General features: G+C 60.5%; 1 protein-coding gene across 1 annotated transcript in view; it reads left to right on the top strand.

Moving 5' to 3' along the window:
- Positions 1-18364, top strand: part of ANO1 (anoctamin 1) — a 161321-nt gene that overhangs the window by 83917 nt on the left and 59040 nt on the right. The window contains exons 3-6 of the mRNA XM_012757662.3: positions 2346-2669; positions 14196-14294; positions 15128-15279; positions 16699-16753. Of these exons, the coding sequence (XP_012613116.1) occupies positions 2346-2669; positions 14196-14294; positions 15128-15279; positions 16699-16753 (630 nt within the window). The remainder of the gene's footprint in view (positions 1-2345; positions 2670-14195; positions 14295-15127; positions 15280-16698; positions 16754-18364) is intronic.

Consider the following 18364-nt stretch of genomic DNA (forward strand, 5'->3'; position numbering starts at 1 on the left):
GTTCCCTGAGCACGGGCCTGTGCCACCCAAGGGCAGCCCGTGACCCTGCACCCCTCGGACCTTCCTGGGATGCTGAGGAGAGTGAGCGCCTGCCGTCAGGTGGAGCTCAGGGTGGTGGGATGGCCCCCGGGCACCTGGCCCTGGAATTAGATGGCGAGTCTGTCCTGGGACGTTCTGGACCAGCTTGTGCTCAGCGGAGATGGTCACCAACTCGATTAATCCTCCCGGCCGCCGGCGCTGCAGCTCGTGTTGTCCTCCCTGCTGGACAGGGGCAGACCCGGAGTCTCAGAGGGTCGAGGACCTCCCCCAGGCCTCAGAGCTGGACAGGGGCCAAGCCAGACGCAGACCCAGGTCCAGCCAACTGCAGGGCCTGCCGCAAAGTTCCTGCCCTGCACTGTGCCAGCCCCACCTGCTGCCCAGCTGTCCCTGACGGGCCTGTGGCCTTGCATCGCCCAAACTGCAAATCGGACAGCTCGCCCAAGTGAGCCTCAGTTCCCCTCACTAGCAAATTGAGAACAGCTTTTGCGTGCTTTTCCCACTAAAGGCATGCGGGAGCAGCACTGGCTGCAGACGTGAGATGGGGAAGGCCGTGCGTCTCCCACGGCCCATCCGTTGTAGGCCGGGTGCGCCGCCCTCAGGAGCAGGTGCTCCCCCAGCCTGCCCCTGCGCCCTCCCAAGGCTGCCTGCCCCCCACAGGTGTGGTCCTGGCCCAGAAGCCCCCTGCAGACTTCAGTCGCAGCGAACAACCTGGGCAGGGCGTGCGCGCAGCATCCAGGCCCTCCTGGGGTCGCCAGGACGGCTGGTCCCTGCGTTGATGTAGTCACAGCCTCCCTGTCCCCCCACCCTTAATGCCGAGTGTTTGGTCGGGGGTCCTCAGCCCTCCAGCTTCCCCGATGTGCTTTCAGTTGCACACAGCCTGCCACCCCTCAAGTGAGGGGTTCTTCCTGCCGCTTCTCCTGACCAAATGCCCGGCGCTTTAGCGACCTGGTGCAGCCTGAAGCTGTTCCACGTGCACCTGCACCGACCTTGCAGGCCAGCGAGGCCCGAGCGCAGCTCTCTCCACCAGCCCCAGGTGTTTGGGGCCCTGCCTGGAGCTGTACGCCGGCCTTGCACGCCATCAGGGAGGACCTTGCTCTTGGCGGATGCCTGCAGGGGCTGGTGGGACCCTCGGGAGGGGGTGTCTGTGCACAGCTGCAAGAACCGAGCTGGAGGCCAGGTGGCCAGGTCCAGGCAGAGGCTCAGCCTCAGGGATGGCCACGGGTCTGCAGCTGTTCGCTGGGCTGCATCCGGCGAGGTTTTATCTATTCTTTCTTATTTCTGGAGCCCGGCATGCTGCTTGACCTGTCTGCTCTCCACGACCAGCAACATTCCACAGGAGTTCTAGAAACTCAGGTTTGGCCTTAGCGGCAGCCGTGCCACAGGCAGTCGTGTGAACATATGGCATTTCTGGCCTTTTAAACCAGCCGTTCCGCACCTCATTTGGCCTCCCAGAGTCCTTTAGGCAAATAAGGAATCTGAGATGAGGCAGACCCCATTGGAGCCCTCCCCCGCGCCCCGGCCTCGGTCACCCCAGGGCACCCACCTGTCCATGCCAGCGGCTCCCTGCCCTCTGCACCCAAACGTCCTCCCACACAGGCAGCACATGCAGGGCGGGGGGCGTGTGGGGGAGTTAATGCCCCAGGAGTGACCCCCAGCCAGGGAGGGACCACTGCCCGCAGCAGTGACCGCTTGCTAACCCGCCTCTCTCAGCCTCCGTCCGTCCGTCTCGCCCTACCCTGGGACCTGGCGTCCAACTCCCAGGTAAAATACTCGACCTCAACCCTTCCCTCCGGTCTGCTTTGGGAGAACCCAGACTAAGGCAGTGAAGGCCTCACCTCTGGCCACACAGCTCGTTAGTGGCCCTTCGGCCACCCTGACATGACACTGCCTTGGGCGCCGGCCGTGAGGTTGAGGTTTGCAGGTGCGCAACCTACGCTTGGCCCTGCTCTGCCCGAGAGCCCGAGGGAGCCCTTCCTGCCGGGTCTCGCCTGGGAGCTTTTACGGCAGCTTTCCCCAAGCAGCCAGGCGGCTCCCTGCAGTCCAGGCTGCCGCGCTCTGCAGAGCAGGAGGCCCCTGGGTGACCAGTGTGGGAGATCAGCAGCGAATGTGTCCCTCTGGAGTGTCAGGTCCACCGAGGCAGGCCCCGCCCACTGTGTGCACGGCTGGGCCTCAGCCCCCGGGACGGTGCCTGGCATGTGGCTGGCATCGGCAAGCTGGCGAGTGGACGAATGAGGTCCACCGGTTCGACGCCCGCCAGTCACTGCCCACTCGACAGTGACCGCGTCTCTCTCTCCTTCCGCCCTTAGCTGCTGAACTCCCTGTCCGTGGACCCGGATGCCGAGTGCAAGTATGGCCTGTACTTCCGGGACGGCAAGCGCAAGGTGGACTACATCCTGGTGTACCATCACAAGAGGGCCTCGGGCAGCCGGACGCTGGCCAGGAGGGCCCAGCACGGGGACGCTGCCCCAGGGGCGCGCAGCGTCAAGCAGGACCACCCGCTGCCCGGGAAGGGCCGGCCGTCGGACGCAGAGCCCGCGGTGGACTACCACGAGGACGACAAGCAGTTCCGCAGGGACGAGTACGAGGGCAACCTCCTGGAGGCCGGCCTGGAGCTGGAGCGGGACGAGGACGTAACTATCCCAGCGCTGTGGTTTGCGGGGGCGGGCGGGGGTCTCGCTCTGGCTTTGCGCTGTTCTTAGAGAAGGGAGGGCCAGATGAGAACGCCGCCCTTCTCAGGAAGGCGGGGTAGAAATTGCTTCTGAACAGCCTTGGGGGGTCCCAGACCACCCCTGGGGGTCACATCTGCCCTGGGAGAGGGGCCGGCTGTCACAGCAACGACCTGCAGGTCAGGGCACTTCCTGCTCCGGTCACTTCCTCTCCCGGGAAGAGCTGCCCACCCACAGGGAGGACGAAGCTGTCCTGGGGGTCTCTCTCTCCCCGGATGGGCTCGGCCCTGCTCAGGCCTCAGTTTCTCGATTGTAAAATGAAGAGATGGGTCCGGCGACCCCTGGGGGTGTCCCTGGTGCTCTGAAGTCCTCAGTGCCTCTTAACACTGTTTTCTGGAGCTCCTGTCCCTAGCAAAGCCCAACAATCTTTCTAAAAGAAAGATTTCTGAAGAGAACGAAAGGTGGACCCGCCTGGCATGCCTGGCCGCCACGGTGGTTGAGGGTGCAGCCGTGGGCAGGGAGGGACAGTCACAGCCTGGCGTAGCGGTGCTTCCTGCCACCGCTCCACTGATTGCTGTGCACCGCCCGGCCAATATCTTAACCTGTCTGTGCACGAGTGCCATTCCTTATGTGAATATTGATGGAAAGGCCCTAGCCTAGAGAGCTACTGTGCAGATTAGTCAAGAATCAGCAAAAGTTTCAAAAACATATGAAAAGCATAAAAAAAGTAGTCCACAGGTTAACTTAGGAAGCCATTGAGTCAACTGTGAATGTTGAAGATAAAAGTTGGCGTTGTGTGATATTTCAGCCACCGGGACCGCTGTGTCCTTCCGTAGTGAATGCCTTTGTGATAAGGATGCCTTCTGAGAATTGAGACCAAAAGGCGAGTTAATTAGGGAACCCAGTGTGTAAACTCTGCTTCATGCCAAGTAGACATTACTGGCCCCTGGAAATGACCAGAACGCTCAAGGGCCTCTTTCTCGCCCAGGACGGAGCATCTCTCCGGGCCTCCACTGTCCTCCGGATTGTGAGCCCCAAAGCAGGGGAGGGCACCTGCGGGAGCTTGGAGGGGGTGGGAGGGGACTTAAAAAGTTTCCATAATCTGGAAGCGATGGTTTGGTCCTAACAAGGATTCCAAGAGTTTCCGTGGCCTTTGAGGGCAGCAGCCAGAAAGCAATACCTGCCGGAGTTTTCCCTCTCACGTGGTCTTAGACCCCAGCAGGTGCCACGGGGAGAGACGGGCGGCTGATTCTCGCTGGCTTTTCCCGTCGTTCTGCTGGCCGGCCCTACGGCCTTATGAACAATGCTGCCACCGCGCAGAGTGCGTGTGGCATGTCACTTTGTAAGTGCAGGGACCACCAGCTCCGTCAGAGGCAGGAGAGGCCGGGGAGGCTCGGCCTGGGAGCTGAGCGGGCGTGGCGTGCCGTGCCTGGGCCCCGGGGGATTCACACTCTGCCAATGTCCTTCTCCCCTGGCTGCAACCTTCACATCTCGTGCTCCACAGGCATCTCTGACATCTGTCCATTCCAACCGACCCAGGCCAGATCCCACGCCTCCTCCCTGGCCTTAACGAACTGCCAGGCCTCAGTTTCCCCGTCTGGCAAATGGAGATGACGATAGTATTTACATCACTGGGTTATCAGAAGTCACCCTTGCGAAGTGCTTAACTCGGAGTTGTGTGGCATGTGGCAAATTCTGTTTGGTTGATACTATATTAATGTCAGGCGTTATTGTTTGTACCGAAGTAGGGGTAGCAGTGCCCAAGGAGGAAAGAACCTTTCCGAGTCTAATTAAATGCTGTCGTAAATATCTTTTTTAAAAAACTTATAGTCTATATTGTGACTTTGAGATAAAAAGCGAACTTGAGGATATTTGTCGCTGTCACAAAAAAAGGGTCATTCCAGTGAGTGACCTCAACATTTCACTGGTGATTTAGCTTGAGAGCTAAAAGGGGCTTTTCAGCAGTTAATTCTGGCCATGTCAGAAACGAAAGCATGACTGCAGTGTAGGTGAGTCGATCCAAGCTTTCGAAGTGGCTGAGGTCGAGATGTTTCCACGTCCCTGCTGGAGCCTCTCAGACGGTGAACCGCGTTTCGCGAGGGCCTGCTGGAACCCCCGGAGCTCTCGGCTGAGATGGGCTGGCCCCCGAGGTTGCTGGCAGGAGCCAGCGCCTGGGCAGCCTGTTGCTGTCCCAGGGGCGGGCGGGGCCAGAATCTGTTAACAGGCTGTGTGGACACACGCAGCGCGGCGCGAGGTGTGCACAGGGCCCTGCCAGGGCGATTAGCAGGCAGAGCTGTGGCGGTATTTATTTCAGGGGGGGAAGAGAAGCTCTTGTTAATGAATCTTTCCCGGGGGCGTGCTCGGATTACAAGGAGCGAAGGGCATAAGGTAGCCTCTAAGAATACACAGTTGCATGATCCTACCCAATTTGAAGCAAAATTTGAGACTTACATGCACTTTTTGGGGAAGAAAAAATCTGTGGAATCTATCAGATATTCAAATACTCAATGACCCTAGGCCACGGCTCAAATTAAGACTCAAATTAAGACTTTAAAGCTGGTTTCTCAACCTCCCCACCCACCTCCAGCCTTAAAAACCAAACATGTCCCCAGATATTGCCAAATGTCCCTGGGGGCCCAAACTGCCCCCAGTTGAGAATCCCTGCTCTAAAGGCTGGACAAGGGCAAAGGAAAACAGAGGGCGAGCAAGAGGTGGATAAACAAGTTCTCCTGGTGGGAGCCAGCCCTGGGGACTGCCTGCGGGCCGCCTCCTGCAGGGGACCAGGCAGCCTCATGGAGGTCACCAGCCACAGATGGGTCCCAGCCTCGGTTCCCACGGGGCAGTGCATGACGCTGTGTCGCCCCTGGGCAGAGTGGGCTGTGAGCCTCCCGGGATGGGAGTCCCCCTGCGCTGGCCGTCCTGGCTGGGGCGGGAGGTTGGACTGGAGCCGCCTGTGATGATGCGTGGCGGGCAGGTGGTGCCCTGGGGGCGGGCCTGGCTGAGCGCACATGGGGCCAGTCCTTAGGAACCAGATAGCTGCGTTAGCCTCCCCCGCTGCCGTGTAGACGTAGTGGCTTAAAACAACACAAATGTATTTATTCAGTTAGTTAGTTTATTTTGGTGTTTTTAGAGATAAGTTCCCACTCTGTAGCCCAGGCTGGAGTGCAGTGGCCTCATCATAGCTCACTGCAGCCTCCAACTCCCGGGTTCAAGTGATCCTCCCACCTCAGCCTCCTCAGTAGGTGGGACTGCAGGTGCACACCGCAACACCTGGCTAACTTTTTTATTTTGGGTAGAGATGGCTGGTCTCAAACTCCTGGCCTCAAATGATCCTCATGCCTTAGCCTCCCAAAGTGCTGGAATTACGGGCATGACCCACTGTGCCCGGCCAAAACAACACAAATATATTCTCACAGTTTTAGAAGTCAGAAGTCCAAAACCAAGGTGTCGTCAGGGCCACACTCCCTTCCCTCCTGCGGCTTCCAGCTTCTGGTGGCCCCAGCCGTTCCTTAGCCTGCGGCCACATGGCTCCAGTCTCCTCCTCCGTCTACACGCTGTCCTCTCCCCTGTTGCATGCCCTTCTCTTAGCAGGACACGAGTTGCTCTGTTCAGGGCCACCCTAGTCCAGTATGACTTTATCTTAACGTGGTTACACCTAACCCTAACCCTGTCACACGCACAGGCACCAGGGCTTAGGACCAGAACATGTCTTTTTAGGGGACACAGTTGGGCCCATTGCAGTGGCTGAGATGCCTCCCCGGAGTGGCGGGTCCGGGAGTGGGGTGGCTGGGATGGGGGTGGCTGGGATGGGGCAGGCCAGAGCCTCGTGCTAGAGGAACCAGCACGAGGTGTGGGGTCGTGGCTGGGGGCAAGGCAGATGGTCTGGGGGAAGTATGAGCCCAACGGTGTCCTGGCCGCCTCACTGCAGGGCCCGGATGTGCGCAGAAGTCCCTGGGGGTCCTGTCACAACGCAGGCTCTGATTTGGCAGCCCCGGGGGGGGGGGCACTTGGCCACCAGGGTGCTCAAGACGCTGGTCCCAGACCATACTTGGAGGGATGAGGGGTATGAGTGGAGGCCTTTTACCCTCGAGCCAGCAGAAGCGTCCCCAGAGCAAGGTCCCCACTGTCCACACAAGCCCACGGGCCACTCCTCACTACCCCAGAGGAAGCCCAGGTGGGGACCGCAGCGCTGGCTCCCGTGAGCCTGTGGGAGGGCAGAGGGCAGGTCCCCAAGATGCCTCCTAGACGCCTTGAAGAGAGACCCTGGGCGGTCAAGAAAGGCTGTGTCACTTTGATCCACAGGACGGCCTTCAAGGTCATTTCACACCAGGGGCTGGGAGACCCGGAGAATGGCACTGCGGGACAAGAGATGGCAGGAAGGAGGGAGGCCTTGAGGCAGGAGGCCCCGAGTTTCTCTCCTCCCTCCTGCTTTCCTGCCCCCTCCCTCGCTCTGTCTCCCTCTCCCCTTCTGTCTGTCCTCTTTCCCTCTCTCTCCCCCTCTCTCTTTCTTCCCCCACCTCCCTCCCCCTCTGACAGCCATGGGGTCAGCTTGCAGGGTTCCCATTACAGGGACAAGGGAAATTTGTGGCCAACGTGTTTTCTTGCAGCTGACCCCATCGGCATTCTTGAAGCCCAGCCTCAAAGCCTGCCGGCCGTTATTTATGTCCGCGGGGTCGCTGCCCGGAATGCCACACGCCGAGATCCTGGCTGCGTGTGCGGCGGCCTGGCCCAGGCCCACGCCGGCCCAATGTTGAACTTGACCCTGGCTTCGGCAGATCCCATGAAGGCCGAGGACACTGGAACCTTGTAAAAGCCCGTTTGCTTTCATGCCGCCGCTCGGGCTCACCTGTGCACGGGGGGGGGGGGGGGGGGGGGGCGGGGGGGCGCTCCTTCTCGGGGCGCGGCCCCCCAGCAGTCCCGGGCGGGCGTGCCGCGGCATCTGTTCCCCATCTTCGTGGAGGCTGCTTTTGAAGAGAGAGTGAGGGTGGTCTCTGCGGGAGGTTGCGTGCTGCTTTCGGATGAGCCTAGGGCTGGCGGGGGCGGGGGAAGACGTGGTCTCGGAGCTCCGAGCGCAGGCCGAGACCCCATTCAGCCCCTCTGAGCGCCGAGTGTGTGGATGTGAACCCAACCCAGCCGCTTCCTGGCTGAGCAACCTTGGGCAAGTGGCTTCACCTCTCTGGTCTTCGGTGTTCCCATCTGTCCGGCAGAGGTGATGAGACGACCTGCTGCAGGGGGCGGCGGGCGAGAGTCATGAGAGTTAACACGCGGGCCTGGCACAGGAGAGAGCCGCCGACCTGGGCTGAGAACACCCGCTGCCCGCAGCCCTGGGCACACACTGCTTCTCACGCTCCCACTTCTGGGCTTGGCTGATGCTGGGCCGGGCCTCGGGCCCAAGGCAGCCCAGCGCTCGGGGTTTGGGGAGGAGCCCTGGGCGCCGGGGGGTCTCAGGTCCCGTCTTCAGGACACAAAAGAGCAATGGATACACATGCTCGCAGGGCTGCCAGCGCGGAAGCAAACCTCCCTGCCCCGTGTGGCTTCCTACCAGGGCCATGAGAAGGTGGGCAGGAATTGGACCCTGCACCGAGGCTCGGACAGCTGCGGCCAGCGGGCCCAGACCACCGGGTGGCCCCAGGGCGGCGGGACTGGCCTTCGGAGCTGGCTCTGAACCCCTCCCGCAGGGCCTGCGCCCCAACACGTGTGCTCCCAGCCCCCACCCCACCCCCAGGCGTCGCAGCAGCCTCCTCCCTGGGCGGGAGAACAGACTCCTGCAGGGTGGGCTGCGGGACCTCTGGTCTCGCCTGAAGATCCTTCTCCACTCGTAACTCCACCGTTACAGATTTATTTCCTTGGCCCCAGAGGATTTTATGTCTCTTGCGTCTTCCGCCGAGGCCCAAAGCATATTGCCTGACTTTTATCACTGCCTGATTTCCTGCAGGTTTGTCTTGGTTTTATGGAAACATCCTTCTTTCAAAGTGAATCCCAGAGTTTTATTTTTTTTTTTAAGGCCATGTCTTTAAAGTGCTCCCAAGACCATTGCACAGCTCTGCCTGGGGGGTCCCAGGCGGCCAGGGTGAAATCTTTGCTGTTCTGGCTTCAGTTCTGAGACTGTCATCTGTCCCCAGGACCGTGGTGTGCTGGAGTCAGCCCTTCCCAGCTCGTCAGGAATTCTGCTAGCCGGTCGTTAGCCCACTGGCAGCTTGCAGCAGGCCATGGTGGGAGCATTTTCACCACGGGAATGGGCAGACGCTGCCATCGGGGCTTCCTTCGCCTCCCCCACCAGAGCCCCTTGCCAGCGTCTCCCCGCCCAGACCACGTGCCTTCCTGTCTTTGGGGGAGTGGAGTATTTCCAAACATATCCATTGAGTTTTTAGTTCTTGCTATGACCGTTTTTTATTTCTAGAAGTTCTATTTGGTTCTTTTCCAGGTCAGCTATGTCACGTTTTAATAGTTTCCTGTCCTTTGCAGATCTTTTCTGTCTCGAGGTTTATTTCCTTAAACGAGGTGCATATAGCTGATTTATTAGCCATCTGATACTTTCATAATCCCAAGCCGAGCGGGCCGGTTTCTATCTCGGCCACTTCTGCTGTTTTCCCTCCCGAGACTGTCTCTGGTCCTGGTGGGTCTGGCTCTCGTGCCCGCTGGCCATGGACCTTATGTAACCTGTGGGGTTTCCCAAGGGCTGGGATGAAGGAGCCTTTGTCCAGAAAGGCTTGGTGATCACAGCTGGGAATGACCTTGAACCCAAGTCAAGGCCCCAGGTGGCCATGGCCTGTAGGAGCCAGAACTTCTCAGGGTGATTTTTGTTCCTCTTTTTTCTCCCCTTTCTCATCCCCTGCTCTGCTGGGCACTGGGGCCACCTTCTTGCAATGCCCTGGGGTTAGGGAAAGAAAGCCGTTCCTTTCTGGGTCACCTAAAAGTGTCTTTTCATGGGGGCCCAGCCCAGGGAGGAGGATCTCCTCGCCTTGGACAGGCCCACATTGAAACTGTGACTCCTCCCTCCTTGGCCCACGGAAGCCAGCCCCGTGGCCACCTTGTTAGATGCCACCAGGGAAGACACTGTCTTAGTTATTTCTCCGGGTCTGGGTTTTCCTCCAAAACATGACCTGGCAGCTTCCTACTCTCTTCTCAGTTCTTTGGCATCTTTAAGGCCATTACGTTTCTGTTCTTGTCCCCCCATCTTTTACTGTGTTCCGTGGGAGGGTTGATCCGAGTAATCTACAGCAGGAGCTTCAGCAGGAGCAGGAATATGAGTCTGTGTTTTCTGCTGACTTATTTATTTCTGCAACAAGCCGTCACGGAGCAGGCGTTGGGGCCAGACCCCATGCCACGGGCTGGGGATAAAGATGTCCACAGCCACCCCTGCCACGTTCTTGGGGAAGAGCAATCGTGCCGGGTCCACCTGCCAAGACCGTATCTGCTGAGTCCCCAGCTCTCCTGAGATGCGAGTGCGGTGACAGGGTCAACATGATGCGGAACGTGTGTTTGCTCCCGAGAAAAGTACCTCTCCTTCCTGCTGGCGTGGCTAAGTCCTCACGCCCACGTGGTTGGGAGCTGGGTCTTCCTGTGCAGCATGGACGTGGTCGGCAGTAGCTGCAGCCTGGGAAAGGCCCGCTGGCGGTGGCTTCCCCACACAGACCCGCCTGGGGCCTGGGGCCGTGCCCTCTGGGAGCCATGCGGGTGGAGGGCAGCAGCCAGTGTCACAAGGTCAGCCCCAGGCCGAGCTCCCAGGCCACGTCCATGGCTCGTCGTGGGCTCGGGACAAGTGGCTCCAGGCCTTCCCTGCCCCCTCACCCGTATTTATGGCAGTGGACGCACCAATAGCTCCCGGAGGTCCGGGAGTGGATCAGACGAGGGTCTGAGTGCCAGGGCTGTCCTCGGCTGGCACACAGTGGGTGCGCAATGATGACGGGCTCCTTCCCTCTTCCTATGCATTTTCTCCTTCCTTCGGAGAAATGCCGGAAGGAAAATGCCAGAAACAATTGGAGTTGGGCTCAGAATGGAGCTTAGGTGGATCTAGCGTGTGCTCTGCACCGAGGGGAGGATCTCTGGGCTGCCCACCTGCCCTGGTTGGGGGCTATTTGGGGGTCCGGCCCTGGCCAGGTTGGCCCTCCCCGTGCCCAGGGCCCCGGGTGTGACCTCCACACACCCCAGCACCAGCGTCCTGTGGCGTTCGGCTGGGTAAAGAGCACGCAACCGCCTCTCTCGGTGTCTTCCTGCCGTGGCAGGCCGTGGCCAGGCCGGGCACCACGTTTTAAAGCATCCCAAGTGTGTCTTCGCCGAGCTGGTCCCACGGCCCCTTTCTCCATGTTCCAGCTGTGTCCCTGGGAGAAGCGCCGCTGCTCAGTGAACGGGGCGCGAGCTTCCCAGGGGGGCGGCGGCGCGGCAGCTCGCCACCGCTGCGAGAGAACTCTCCACGGACTCCGAGGATGTATTTTGGGTCTTTGCGTGCAGGTGAGCAGAGCCCCAAAATAAATCTGGGTCTGTAACAGGAAGAGACAGGCTCTTCCTCACGTGGGCCACCAACGGTCATCTCTCCTGACTCCGGGCTGCCCCGTGGTGTCCACGTTGCACCTGTGAGTCACCAGGACTGGGCGGCCACCACCTCTCGGGTGTAGGTACCCTCCGTGGCTCCCCAGGGCTAGGGAGGTGGCATGCAGGGCGGCAGGCGCGGTCTCAGCGGCCTCTGTCGGGGGAGCGGTCCCGGGCCGGAGCCAGACTGACCTCTCCGTCTCGGGGTGCTGGACCAGGGCTGCTGACAGCACCGGGGCTCCCATTTTGCCCAGTCTGCAGATGAGGAAGCGGGGTCTCAGAGAGGTTAAGTCACTTGCCGGAGGCCACACGGGGCCAGGGCAGGATTCCAGCCCAGCCTCCCAAACCCTGTCCTCTAAACACGAAGCCCCACCCAGTGCCCATTCGACCTGCTCCTCCAGGGCCACAGAAGGATCTGGGCTCCTTGCACCGAGCGCTGGGGCTGCCTCCTCTAGCCCATGCAGAGATGTGGGGTTTGCGGAGGGGGCCCAAGCCCCTGCCCGACGACCTTTACCCTGGGCTCCGGGCTCCCCACCAGGGTGCCCTGTGCCAGTGCAGCCCTGAGTCTTGGCCCATCCTGGAGCTGCCTTGTCCTGCTGGCTCCTTGAGGCAGCTTCAGGCCCCAGCCACTGGGTCCGTGCGTCTGTGACACTCCCCTAACCGCTCAGGGAGGCCACTGCGTGCAGCCGCGCAGGACCCTGCCCTGCAGCACCAGGCCGGGAGCAGTGGGCTGAAGGGTGGCCCCAAACCCATGTCAACCTGCAGCGCTCGAATGTGGCCTTGTTTGGAAGAAGGGTCTTTGCAGAGGAATTAAGTTAAACATTTCTGGATGAGATCACCCTGGATTTAGGGTGGGCCATAAATCCGATACAGAGATACACAGAGGGAGGGGGCCACGTGACCTCACAGGCAGAGGTTGGAGTGATGCCGCCGAAAGTCAGAGACCGCCTGGGGCCCCCGCAGCTGGACGAGAAAAAGAAGGAGCCTCCCTAGGGCCTGGGGGCGGGGGAGTGGGGGGGGGGCCGAGGCCCCGGTGAAACTTTGATGTTGGACTTCCGGCCCCGGCACCAGGAGAGAACACAGATCTGCTGTGTGAGCTGCACCAGCTCTGGGAAGCTAACGCAGGGAGCTGGCTAGCACGTGTGCACCTCTGTGCCTCAGTTTCCCCAGCTGTGAAATGAGGGCAGTGATGGGACCTACTGCATAGTCTTGTTTGGCTGTGAGGCTTAGATGAATTAATGTACATAAAATGTACGGAGCAGGCGTGGCACATAACAGGCTGTCCGCGGATTTCGGCCCCCGCCCATGCTACCACTATTATTTCCGTGTGTTGCCCTTTACTCCTTCATTCCATAAGGCGTGTGGCACAGTGACCGTGGGCCTCGCCGTTCACGTGAGCGACCACCGGTGGGCTGCAGGAGGAGGGGGAGGAAGAGCAGGAAGTGGAGCTGGGCACCAGGGCGGCCGCCCCTTCCTGGGGAAGGACGAGGGGTGGGTCGCCTGAAGGTGGTGGCCTGGAAGCTCAGCCCAAGCGCCTGGCCGGGCTGGGAACATCACTTTCGTGGACTTCAGCCCAGACTCTTGCAGGGTACGTGGACTTGACCCGCTTCAGATTTCTTTTTCTTAAAACTCATCCCCAAATGGCTTAGGCTCCGCTGCTTTTTGTCGACAACCTGCAGTGAACCTACACACGTGTGTCTCTGAGCCGGGCCGTTCTGCGCCCCGAGCGGGTGCACCGGGTCCCGGCCGGCCCTCTCCCTCCCAGTAGCCTGGTTCCTTCTCGCCAAGACTTCCGGTCAGTTCCTTTAGGTCCCGGAACTGTGGCAAGGAGGGGTTGATGGGAGCTCAGGCTGGAAGCCCCAGGCTGGCGTCCAAGCCCTGGGGGCGGAGGACCCCACTCCGCATGAGGCGGCTCTGATTCAGGGGGGCACCCGTCTCTCTCTGTGCAGCGATCGCACCAGCAGGACAGGCAGCTGCGCTGTCTGGGGCTATGGGAAGTGGCGACTGATGCTGTGTGTGGCTGACGGGGAAATGTGTTGCGACTGCGTACACACTGCACTTGATAAAAGGACTCTCTTGAATTGAAATCAAAGAGGGAATAGAGAAAGCTAGAGACATTGGGGCATCCCTGCACATGAGGGGGTGTCTGGGCAGCTCGGCCGTGTTGGAACACGGTGCCCCGGGCCGTGACGACTTACTTTCTCTAAGCCTCAATCTCCCCATCTGTAAAGGGGGGGCCCATGGTGGTGCCTTTCTCATGGAGCTGCTTGTGAAGGTTGTTGGAATCAGTTGTCTCGAAGCCCTCAGTTCATGCCGCCTCCTTGCTAGCCAGCACTCGGAGACCTCAGCTCTTCTGTACTGTCATTTAGTGCTGCAGCGACTTAGTGGGGCGGCTGGCCTTGAACCAGGGCCTGCCCACTCCTGTTAGGATAAAGGCTGTGCAGACGCAGGTAACCTGGGGCTAGGCCAGGAGCAGGCAGAGGGGTGGCCCCGACCCTACAAAGGGAGGATGCCCAGAGGGAGACCATCTTTAGCCATTGCCTCCACACCCCTGCTCGGGGACCCAGAAGGCCCATGGCACTCCCAGGCTGGGGCCGAGGGGCCTGGGCTCTGTGTCCTGGCAGGTTCTCTCTTGTGGCCCAGGCTGCTTTGGGGTCTTTAGTTACCCCCCCCAAAAAAAAACTTCCCAGTGTTTTGGAATACCTAGTCCCTGGGATCCCCCTTTAGGCCCCCCTGGCTCTTAAACATCCCATGTGACCTGGAGAAGCCCACGCCCTGCACCCCACACCACCACCTGCAAGGAGGGGACTCCGGCCGTGCCTCTGGGTGTCCTCAGGGTGGGGTGAGAGGCTAAACGCAGCCGCTGCGGAAGGGGCGATAAACCGTAGCGCATCTGAAGGCGGAATCAGTTTTCCGCAGGTGTCCGCCCACCCTCACTGGGCACTTCTCTCCTCTTTCCAGACTAAAATCCACGGACTTGGGTTTGTGAAAATCCACGCCCCCTGGAACGTGCTGTGCAGAGAGGCCGAGTTTCTGAAGCTGAAGATGCCCACCAAGAAGGTGGGTGGTTTTACTCCAAAATACAGCGCCACGTCCGAAGGACGCACAGAGACGCCCGGCGGGAAGACGTCACCACCACGAGGCTCTCGGTCGTTCAGAGAAGCTGAGTGGCCTTCGGGCCCACGCCTCGAGGGCAGGGCAGCTCGGATGGGACAAGGCCTCAGGGCGCCGGCGTCCCGATTGTGGAGAATGTGACCCCGCCTGGGGCTCTGTAGAGACCCCAGAGGGAACCCCACCAGGACACGGCTGCGAGCAGAGGAGCCCACCTCCCGGCCACGGGAGCTTTCCTAAATACAAATACAGTTAGACCGCGGGCGCTGGTTCTTTTCTGCTTGTGGTATCTCAGCTAATTTATCAGATTCATTTTAATTACATTTCCTAGCTTGCTGGGAGTTTTCTTTTTAATCTCTGAAAACTTCCCGATTACGACGCAGTTTGACAGCGTGGGCCCCGAAGCTTAGCTAGGCAGGCATCGGTGCTCACTTTTGCGTGTGGCCGGGACGAAGCTATGCCCGGTAATAAGTCAGCCTCGGCTTCTCTCGTCCCCCGAGGCCCTTTGGGTAACCTCCTTCAAAACAAAAGTAACGTTTTGGGGAAAGCTCCCTGGAACGTGTTATAATCGCACTGTTGGCCCGGCTCTCCCAAAACTCTGAGTTTTCAGGGTCGATCCAGAAACCGAGAGTGGAGGGGGCGTTTTGCCCCCGCCCCCGGGGCTCACTGTCCCCGGGATGTGCCATCCCATCCGAGCAGGTTCTCGGACCGGCCGAGAACAGATCCCAAAGGTCACGGCTCCGCGGCACGACGCGGACCCCCAACCCCGGTCTTTCCCGCAGATGTATCACATCAATGAGACCCGTGGCCTCCTGAAAAAGATCAACTCCGTGCTCCAGAAGATCACGGACCCCATCCAGCCCAGGGTGGCCGAGCACAGGCCCCAGACCATGAAGAGGCTCTCCTACCCCTTCTCCCGGGAGAAGCAGCACCTGTGAGTGGGGAACCCCACCTGCTCCCCAAAGGGCCCTGCTCTGTGGGGACTTAACCCTCTAGCATAAGAAACACAGGTTGAGTCTCTGTCCCCAAAGGACCACGTATTCTTGTAAGAGCTTTGTAGCTGTTGAGCCCAGAAGAGGCCGTAGAAGTGATTGCTGAGGTCACTGTTAACTGGGGAGTTAGGGGGGCACAGATCTTGTCCTGTTTGGTAGGCCCGAGGTGGGGGCCCCCAGCAGTGGTCTGGGCACCCCTCCCTCCTGCCCATCTCCATCCCCCGAGGGCCTGGGTAACCAGCCTCCCGCAGCCCCGGCAGCCTTAGGCGTGGGGGAGCCGCATTCCCAAAGGCAGAAACAGAAATGTATCCCCAGGCCAGAGTCCTGAGGCCCCAGAGACTCACAGCCAGCGGGCTTGCCTGGCAGGGCCACGCCTGTTCTGGAACCTTCCCCCCTCTGCTCCCAAGGGGCAGTGGGGCGTAGCCACCTGGGGCGGTGGCAGCCGCAAGGCCTCTGTGGACCTCGCTGGGCAGAGCTGGAGCGTGGAGAGAGACTGGAATAAGAAGCTCGGGTGCTGGGAGCCCAGAGGGACTTTGGGTGGCGAGCTCCAGGGGGTCTCCCAGACACCTCCTGCCACACGGGGTTGGGGTTGGGGGTGGAAGGAAGTGCTGGGGCTCAGGGCTGGGGTTTCTGTCCCGTAGATGTCACTGAGAGGAAGTTTCCCCTGCTGTTACCCGGCCCTAGAGGGGGCTTGAGGCTAGACGTGCCACCAGAGTGCAGGACGCGGCCCCTAAGCCAGCCTTGTCCAGCTCCAGATCGGGGGCCTGGGCGCTAGAGCGAGCTGCCCTCTTTCCAGGACCCCAGGAGGCCTCCCTGGCCTCTGCCAGCCCCACCCCCATCTGTGGAGACAGAGACCCCCGCCAGCGCCCCCTAAGCTCCCTGGGGAGTGGAGAGTGTGTCCCCCAGATATCCCTCTGCCTCAGGAAGCCGTGGGCAGTCCCCTGCAGCCCAAGCCATCTGGGAGTTACAGGGAGGTTGCTGTCAAGATTGGAACTGTCTGATGGGGGCATGACACTGTCCCCGTCCCCCGCGGTGTTGAAGCAGAGGCTGTGAGAACCTCATGCAGGGGACGTCGTGCAGAGGAAGCAGGGGTCTGCGGGGAGGGCCGTGTGACCACACTTGCCTCTCGGGCCACCTCCCACCTGTGTGGGTCTCAGAGCCTTGCCTGGGGGCTGGCAGCAAAGAAACACACCGTGCCAAGCGCCCAGGGCTTGGGCAGGCCATACCTGGTGTGCAGGCAGAGCCACGTCCATTTCACGGTCACCGCTCATGGGGACAGTGTGGCTTCCCAGGGCCTTGAAACCCGGAGAACTGCCAGCTCTGCTGAGCTGTGTCTCCTTTCCTTCCCAATATTCCAACAGATTTGACCTGTCGGATAAGGATTCCTTCTTCGACAGCAAGACCCGGAGCACAATAGTAAGTGTCTTGTACACGTGGGGGCAGGGGGTGGGGTGGCTCTCTGGCAAGGTGTCCCTGGGGAAGCCGATGATAATTTCATTTCAGTGAAACTCCTGCGGGGGGGAAGCCGGCTCTAATTGTCTGTGACCGAAATAATTAGAATAATGACAGGGAGAGGGCAGCGAGGGGCCCCACGGCTCAGAGGAAGGGAAGGAGAGCAGAGCGGCAGGAGGCAGGAGGAGGGATTATTTACCGACAGGTACTGGGAACATCCCCGCCACTCGCTCCTGAGGGTCTGTGCACGCCCGGCTGTCAGGCCCAGGCCGGGGGTTTCTAAGCGGGCAGGCAGGGCGGGGGGCACACGGTGGTGGCAGCCAAGGCGCGTGGGGTAGGATAGATGTCCAGGCCTTTGCCAGACAGCAAACTGAGGCTTGAAATCCGACCAGGCCGCCCTGCCCCGTGCGAGGTACTGGCTTAATGTTTACCCTTCAGCCGCCAACTTGTCCGCCAGCCAAGCCGGCTGCGCATGGCCCGGGACCCAGTTTCTATCTAAACAAGAAATTAACCTCACAGCCAAGCCGTTGCTGTTGTTCCCTGGTCCCTGCCCAGAAAGCCTGGCCTGGCGGGCAGAGGTGGAGGGCCGGGACCAGGCAGCCCCGCCAGACTTGTCCACACAGCTATCACTAACGGCCACCAAACCAGACGGGCAGGCGGCCAGCTGCAGGACGGGGTGCAGGTCGCACCAACATGTGACAGACACAGGGAGGTCTCGCCTGCCCTCCGTACCCCGCCAGCTCTGTGACCTCGGGGGAGCCACTGAGCCCCGACAAGACAGAGACGATTCTGGCATGTTCCTAAGAGGGCAGCCCTGCCCCTCCATCCGGACAGCCGCGTGGGCGCAGTGCTGGGCACCCGGTCACTGCTGCGAGTTCTGTTATCCCTGGTGCTACTGACTAGCCTCCGCGATTAGATCTCGCGGTGATAAACAACGGGAGCTCGCTGGGGCCAGGACGTCAGCCCCCCAGCGGGCCGCTCAGGGCTGACCTGTGTCCGGACGAGCAGTCTCCTCGCGCTCGGACGTCAGCCACTGGGAGAGCCACCACGGCGTCAACCTGACTTTTCCCACATCGTCATGCCATAGGAGAAAACCAGAATAGCCAGCCGGGCAAACTGAGTCAGGGCTCATGTTTCGGTATTATGTGCACCCTGATTTCTTACACTCCATGGGGCTGCCAGAATACTCCAGAAGCAGAGGCAGGGTGCAAGTTTGGAGATTCAGGCGTGCTGCCCGGGTGGGGGGTGGCTAAGGTGAGGGGGCGTATGTGACTTGGAAGTGCTAATTCCCGTGTTGTTGGGATCTGCTGTGAAATCGGGGCTAGTCCTGGATCCCTGGGGTGACGGCCACACTACCACCTAGTCACCGAAAGCATCCTGCCGGGCCAGGAAATGTCGACCGAGTGGCCCTGGACTCCACGTACCTCTGGGGGCAGGGGCGCTGTCTCCCAGAGACCCTGGGGGCCAGTTTAACGTGCTGCAGAGAAACTCTGACGGTTCGCGGCCTTGCCCTCGTCAGTCAGGTCTCACGGTCTTCAAAACCCAGCAGCACCCCGGGGTTGGGGGCGTCACTGT

This window comes from Microcebus murinus, chromosome 4 (assembly GCF_040939455.1).
Source record: "Microcebus murinus isolate Inina chromosome 4, M.murinus_Inina_mat1.0, whole genome shotgun sequence".
NCBI lineage: Eukaryota > Metazoa > Chordata > Mammalia > Primates > Cheirogaleidae > Microcebus > Microcebus murinus.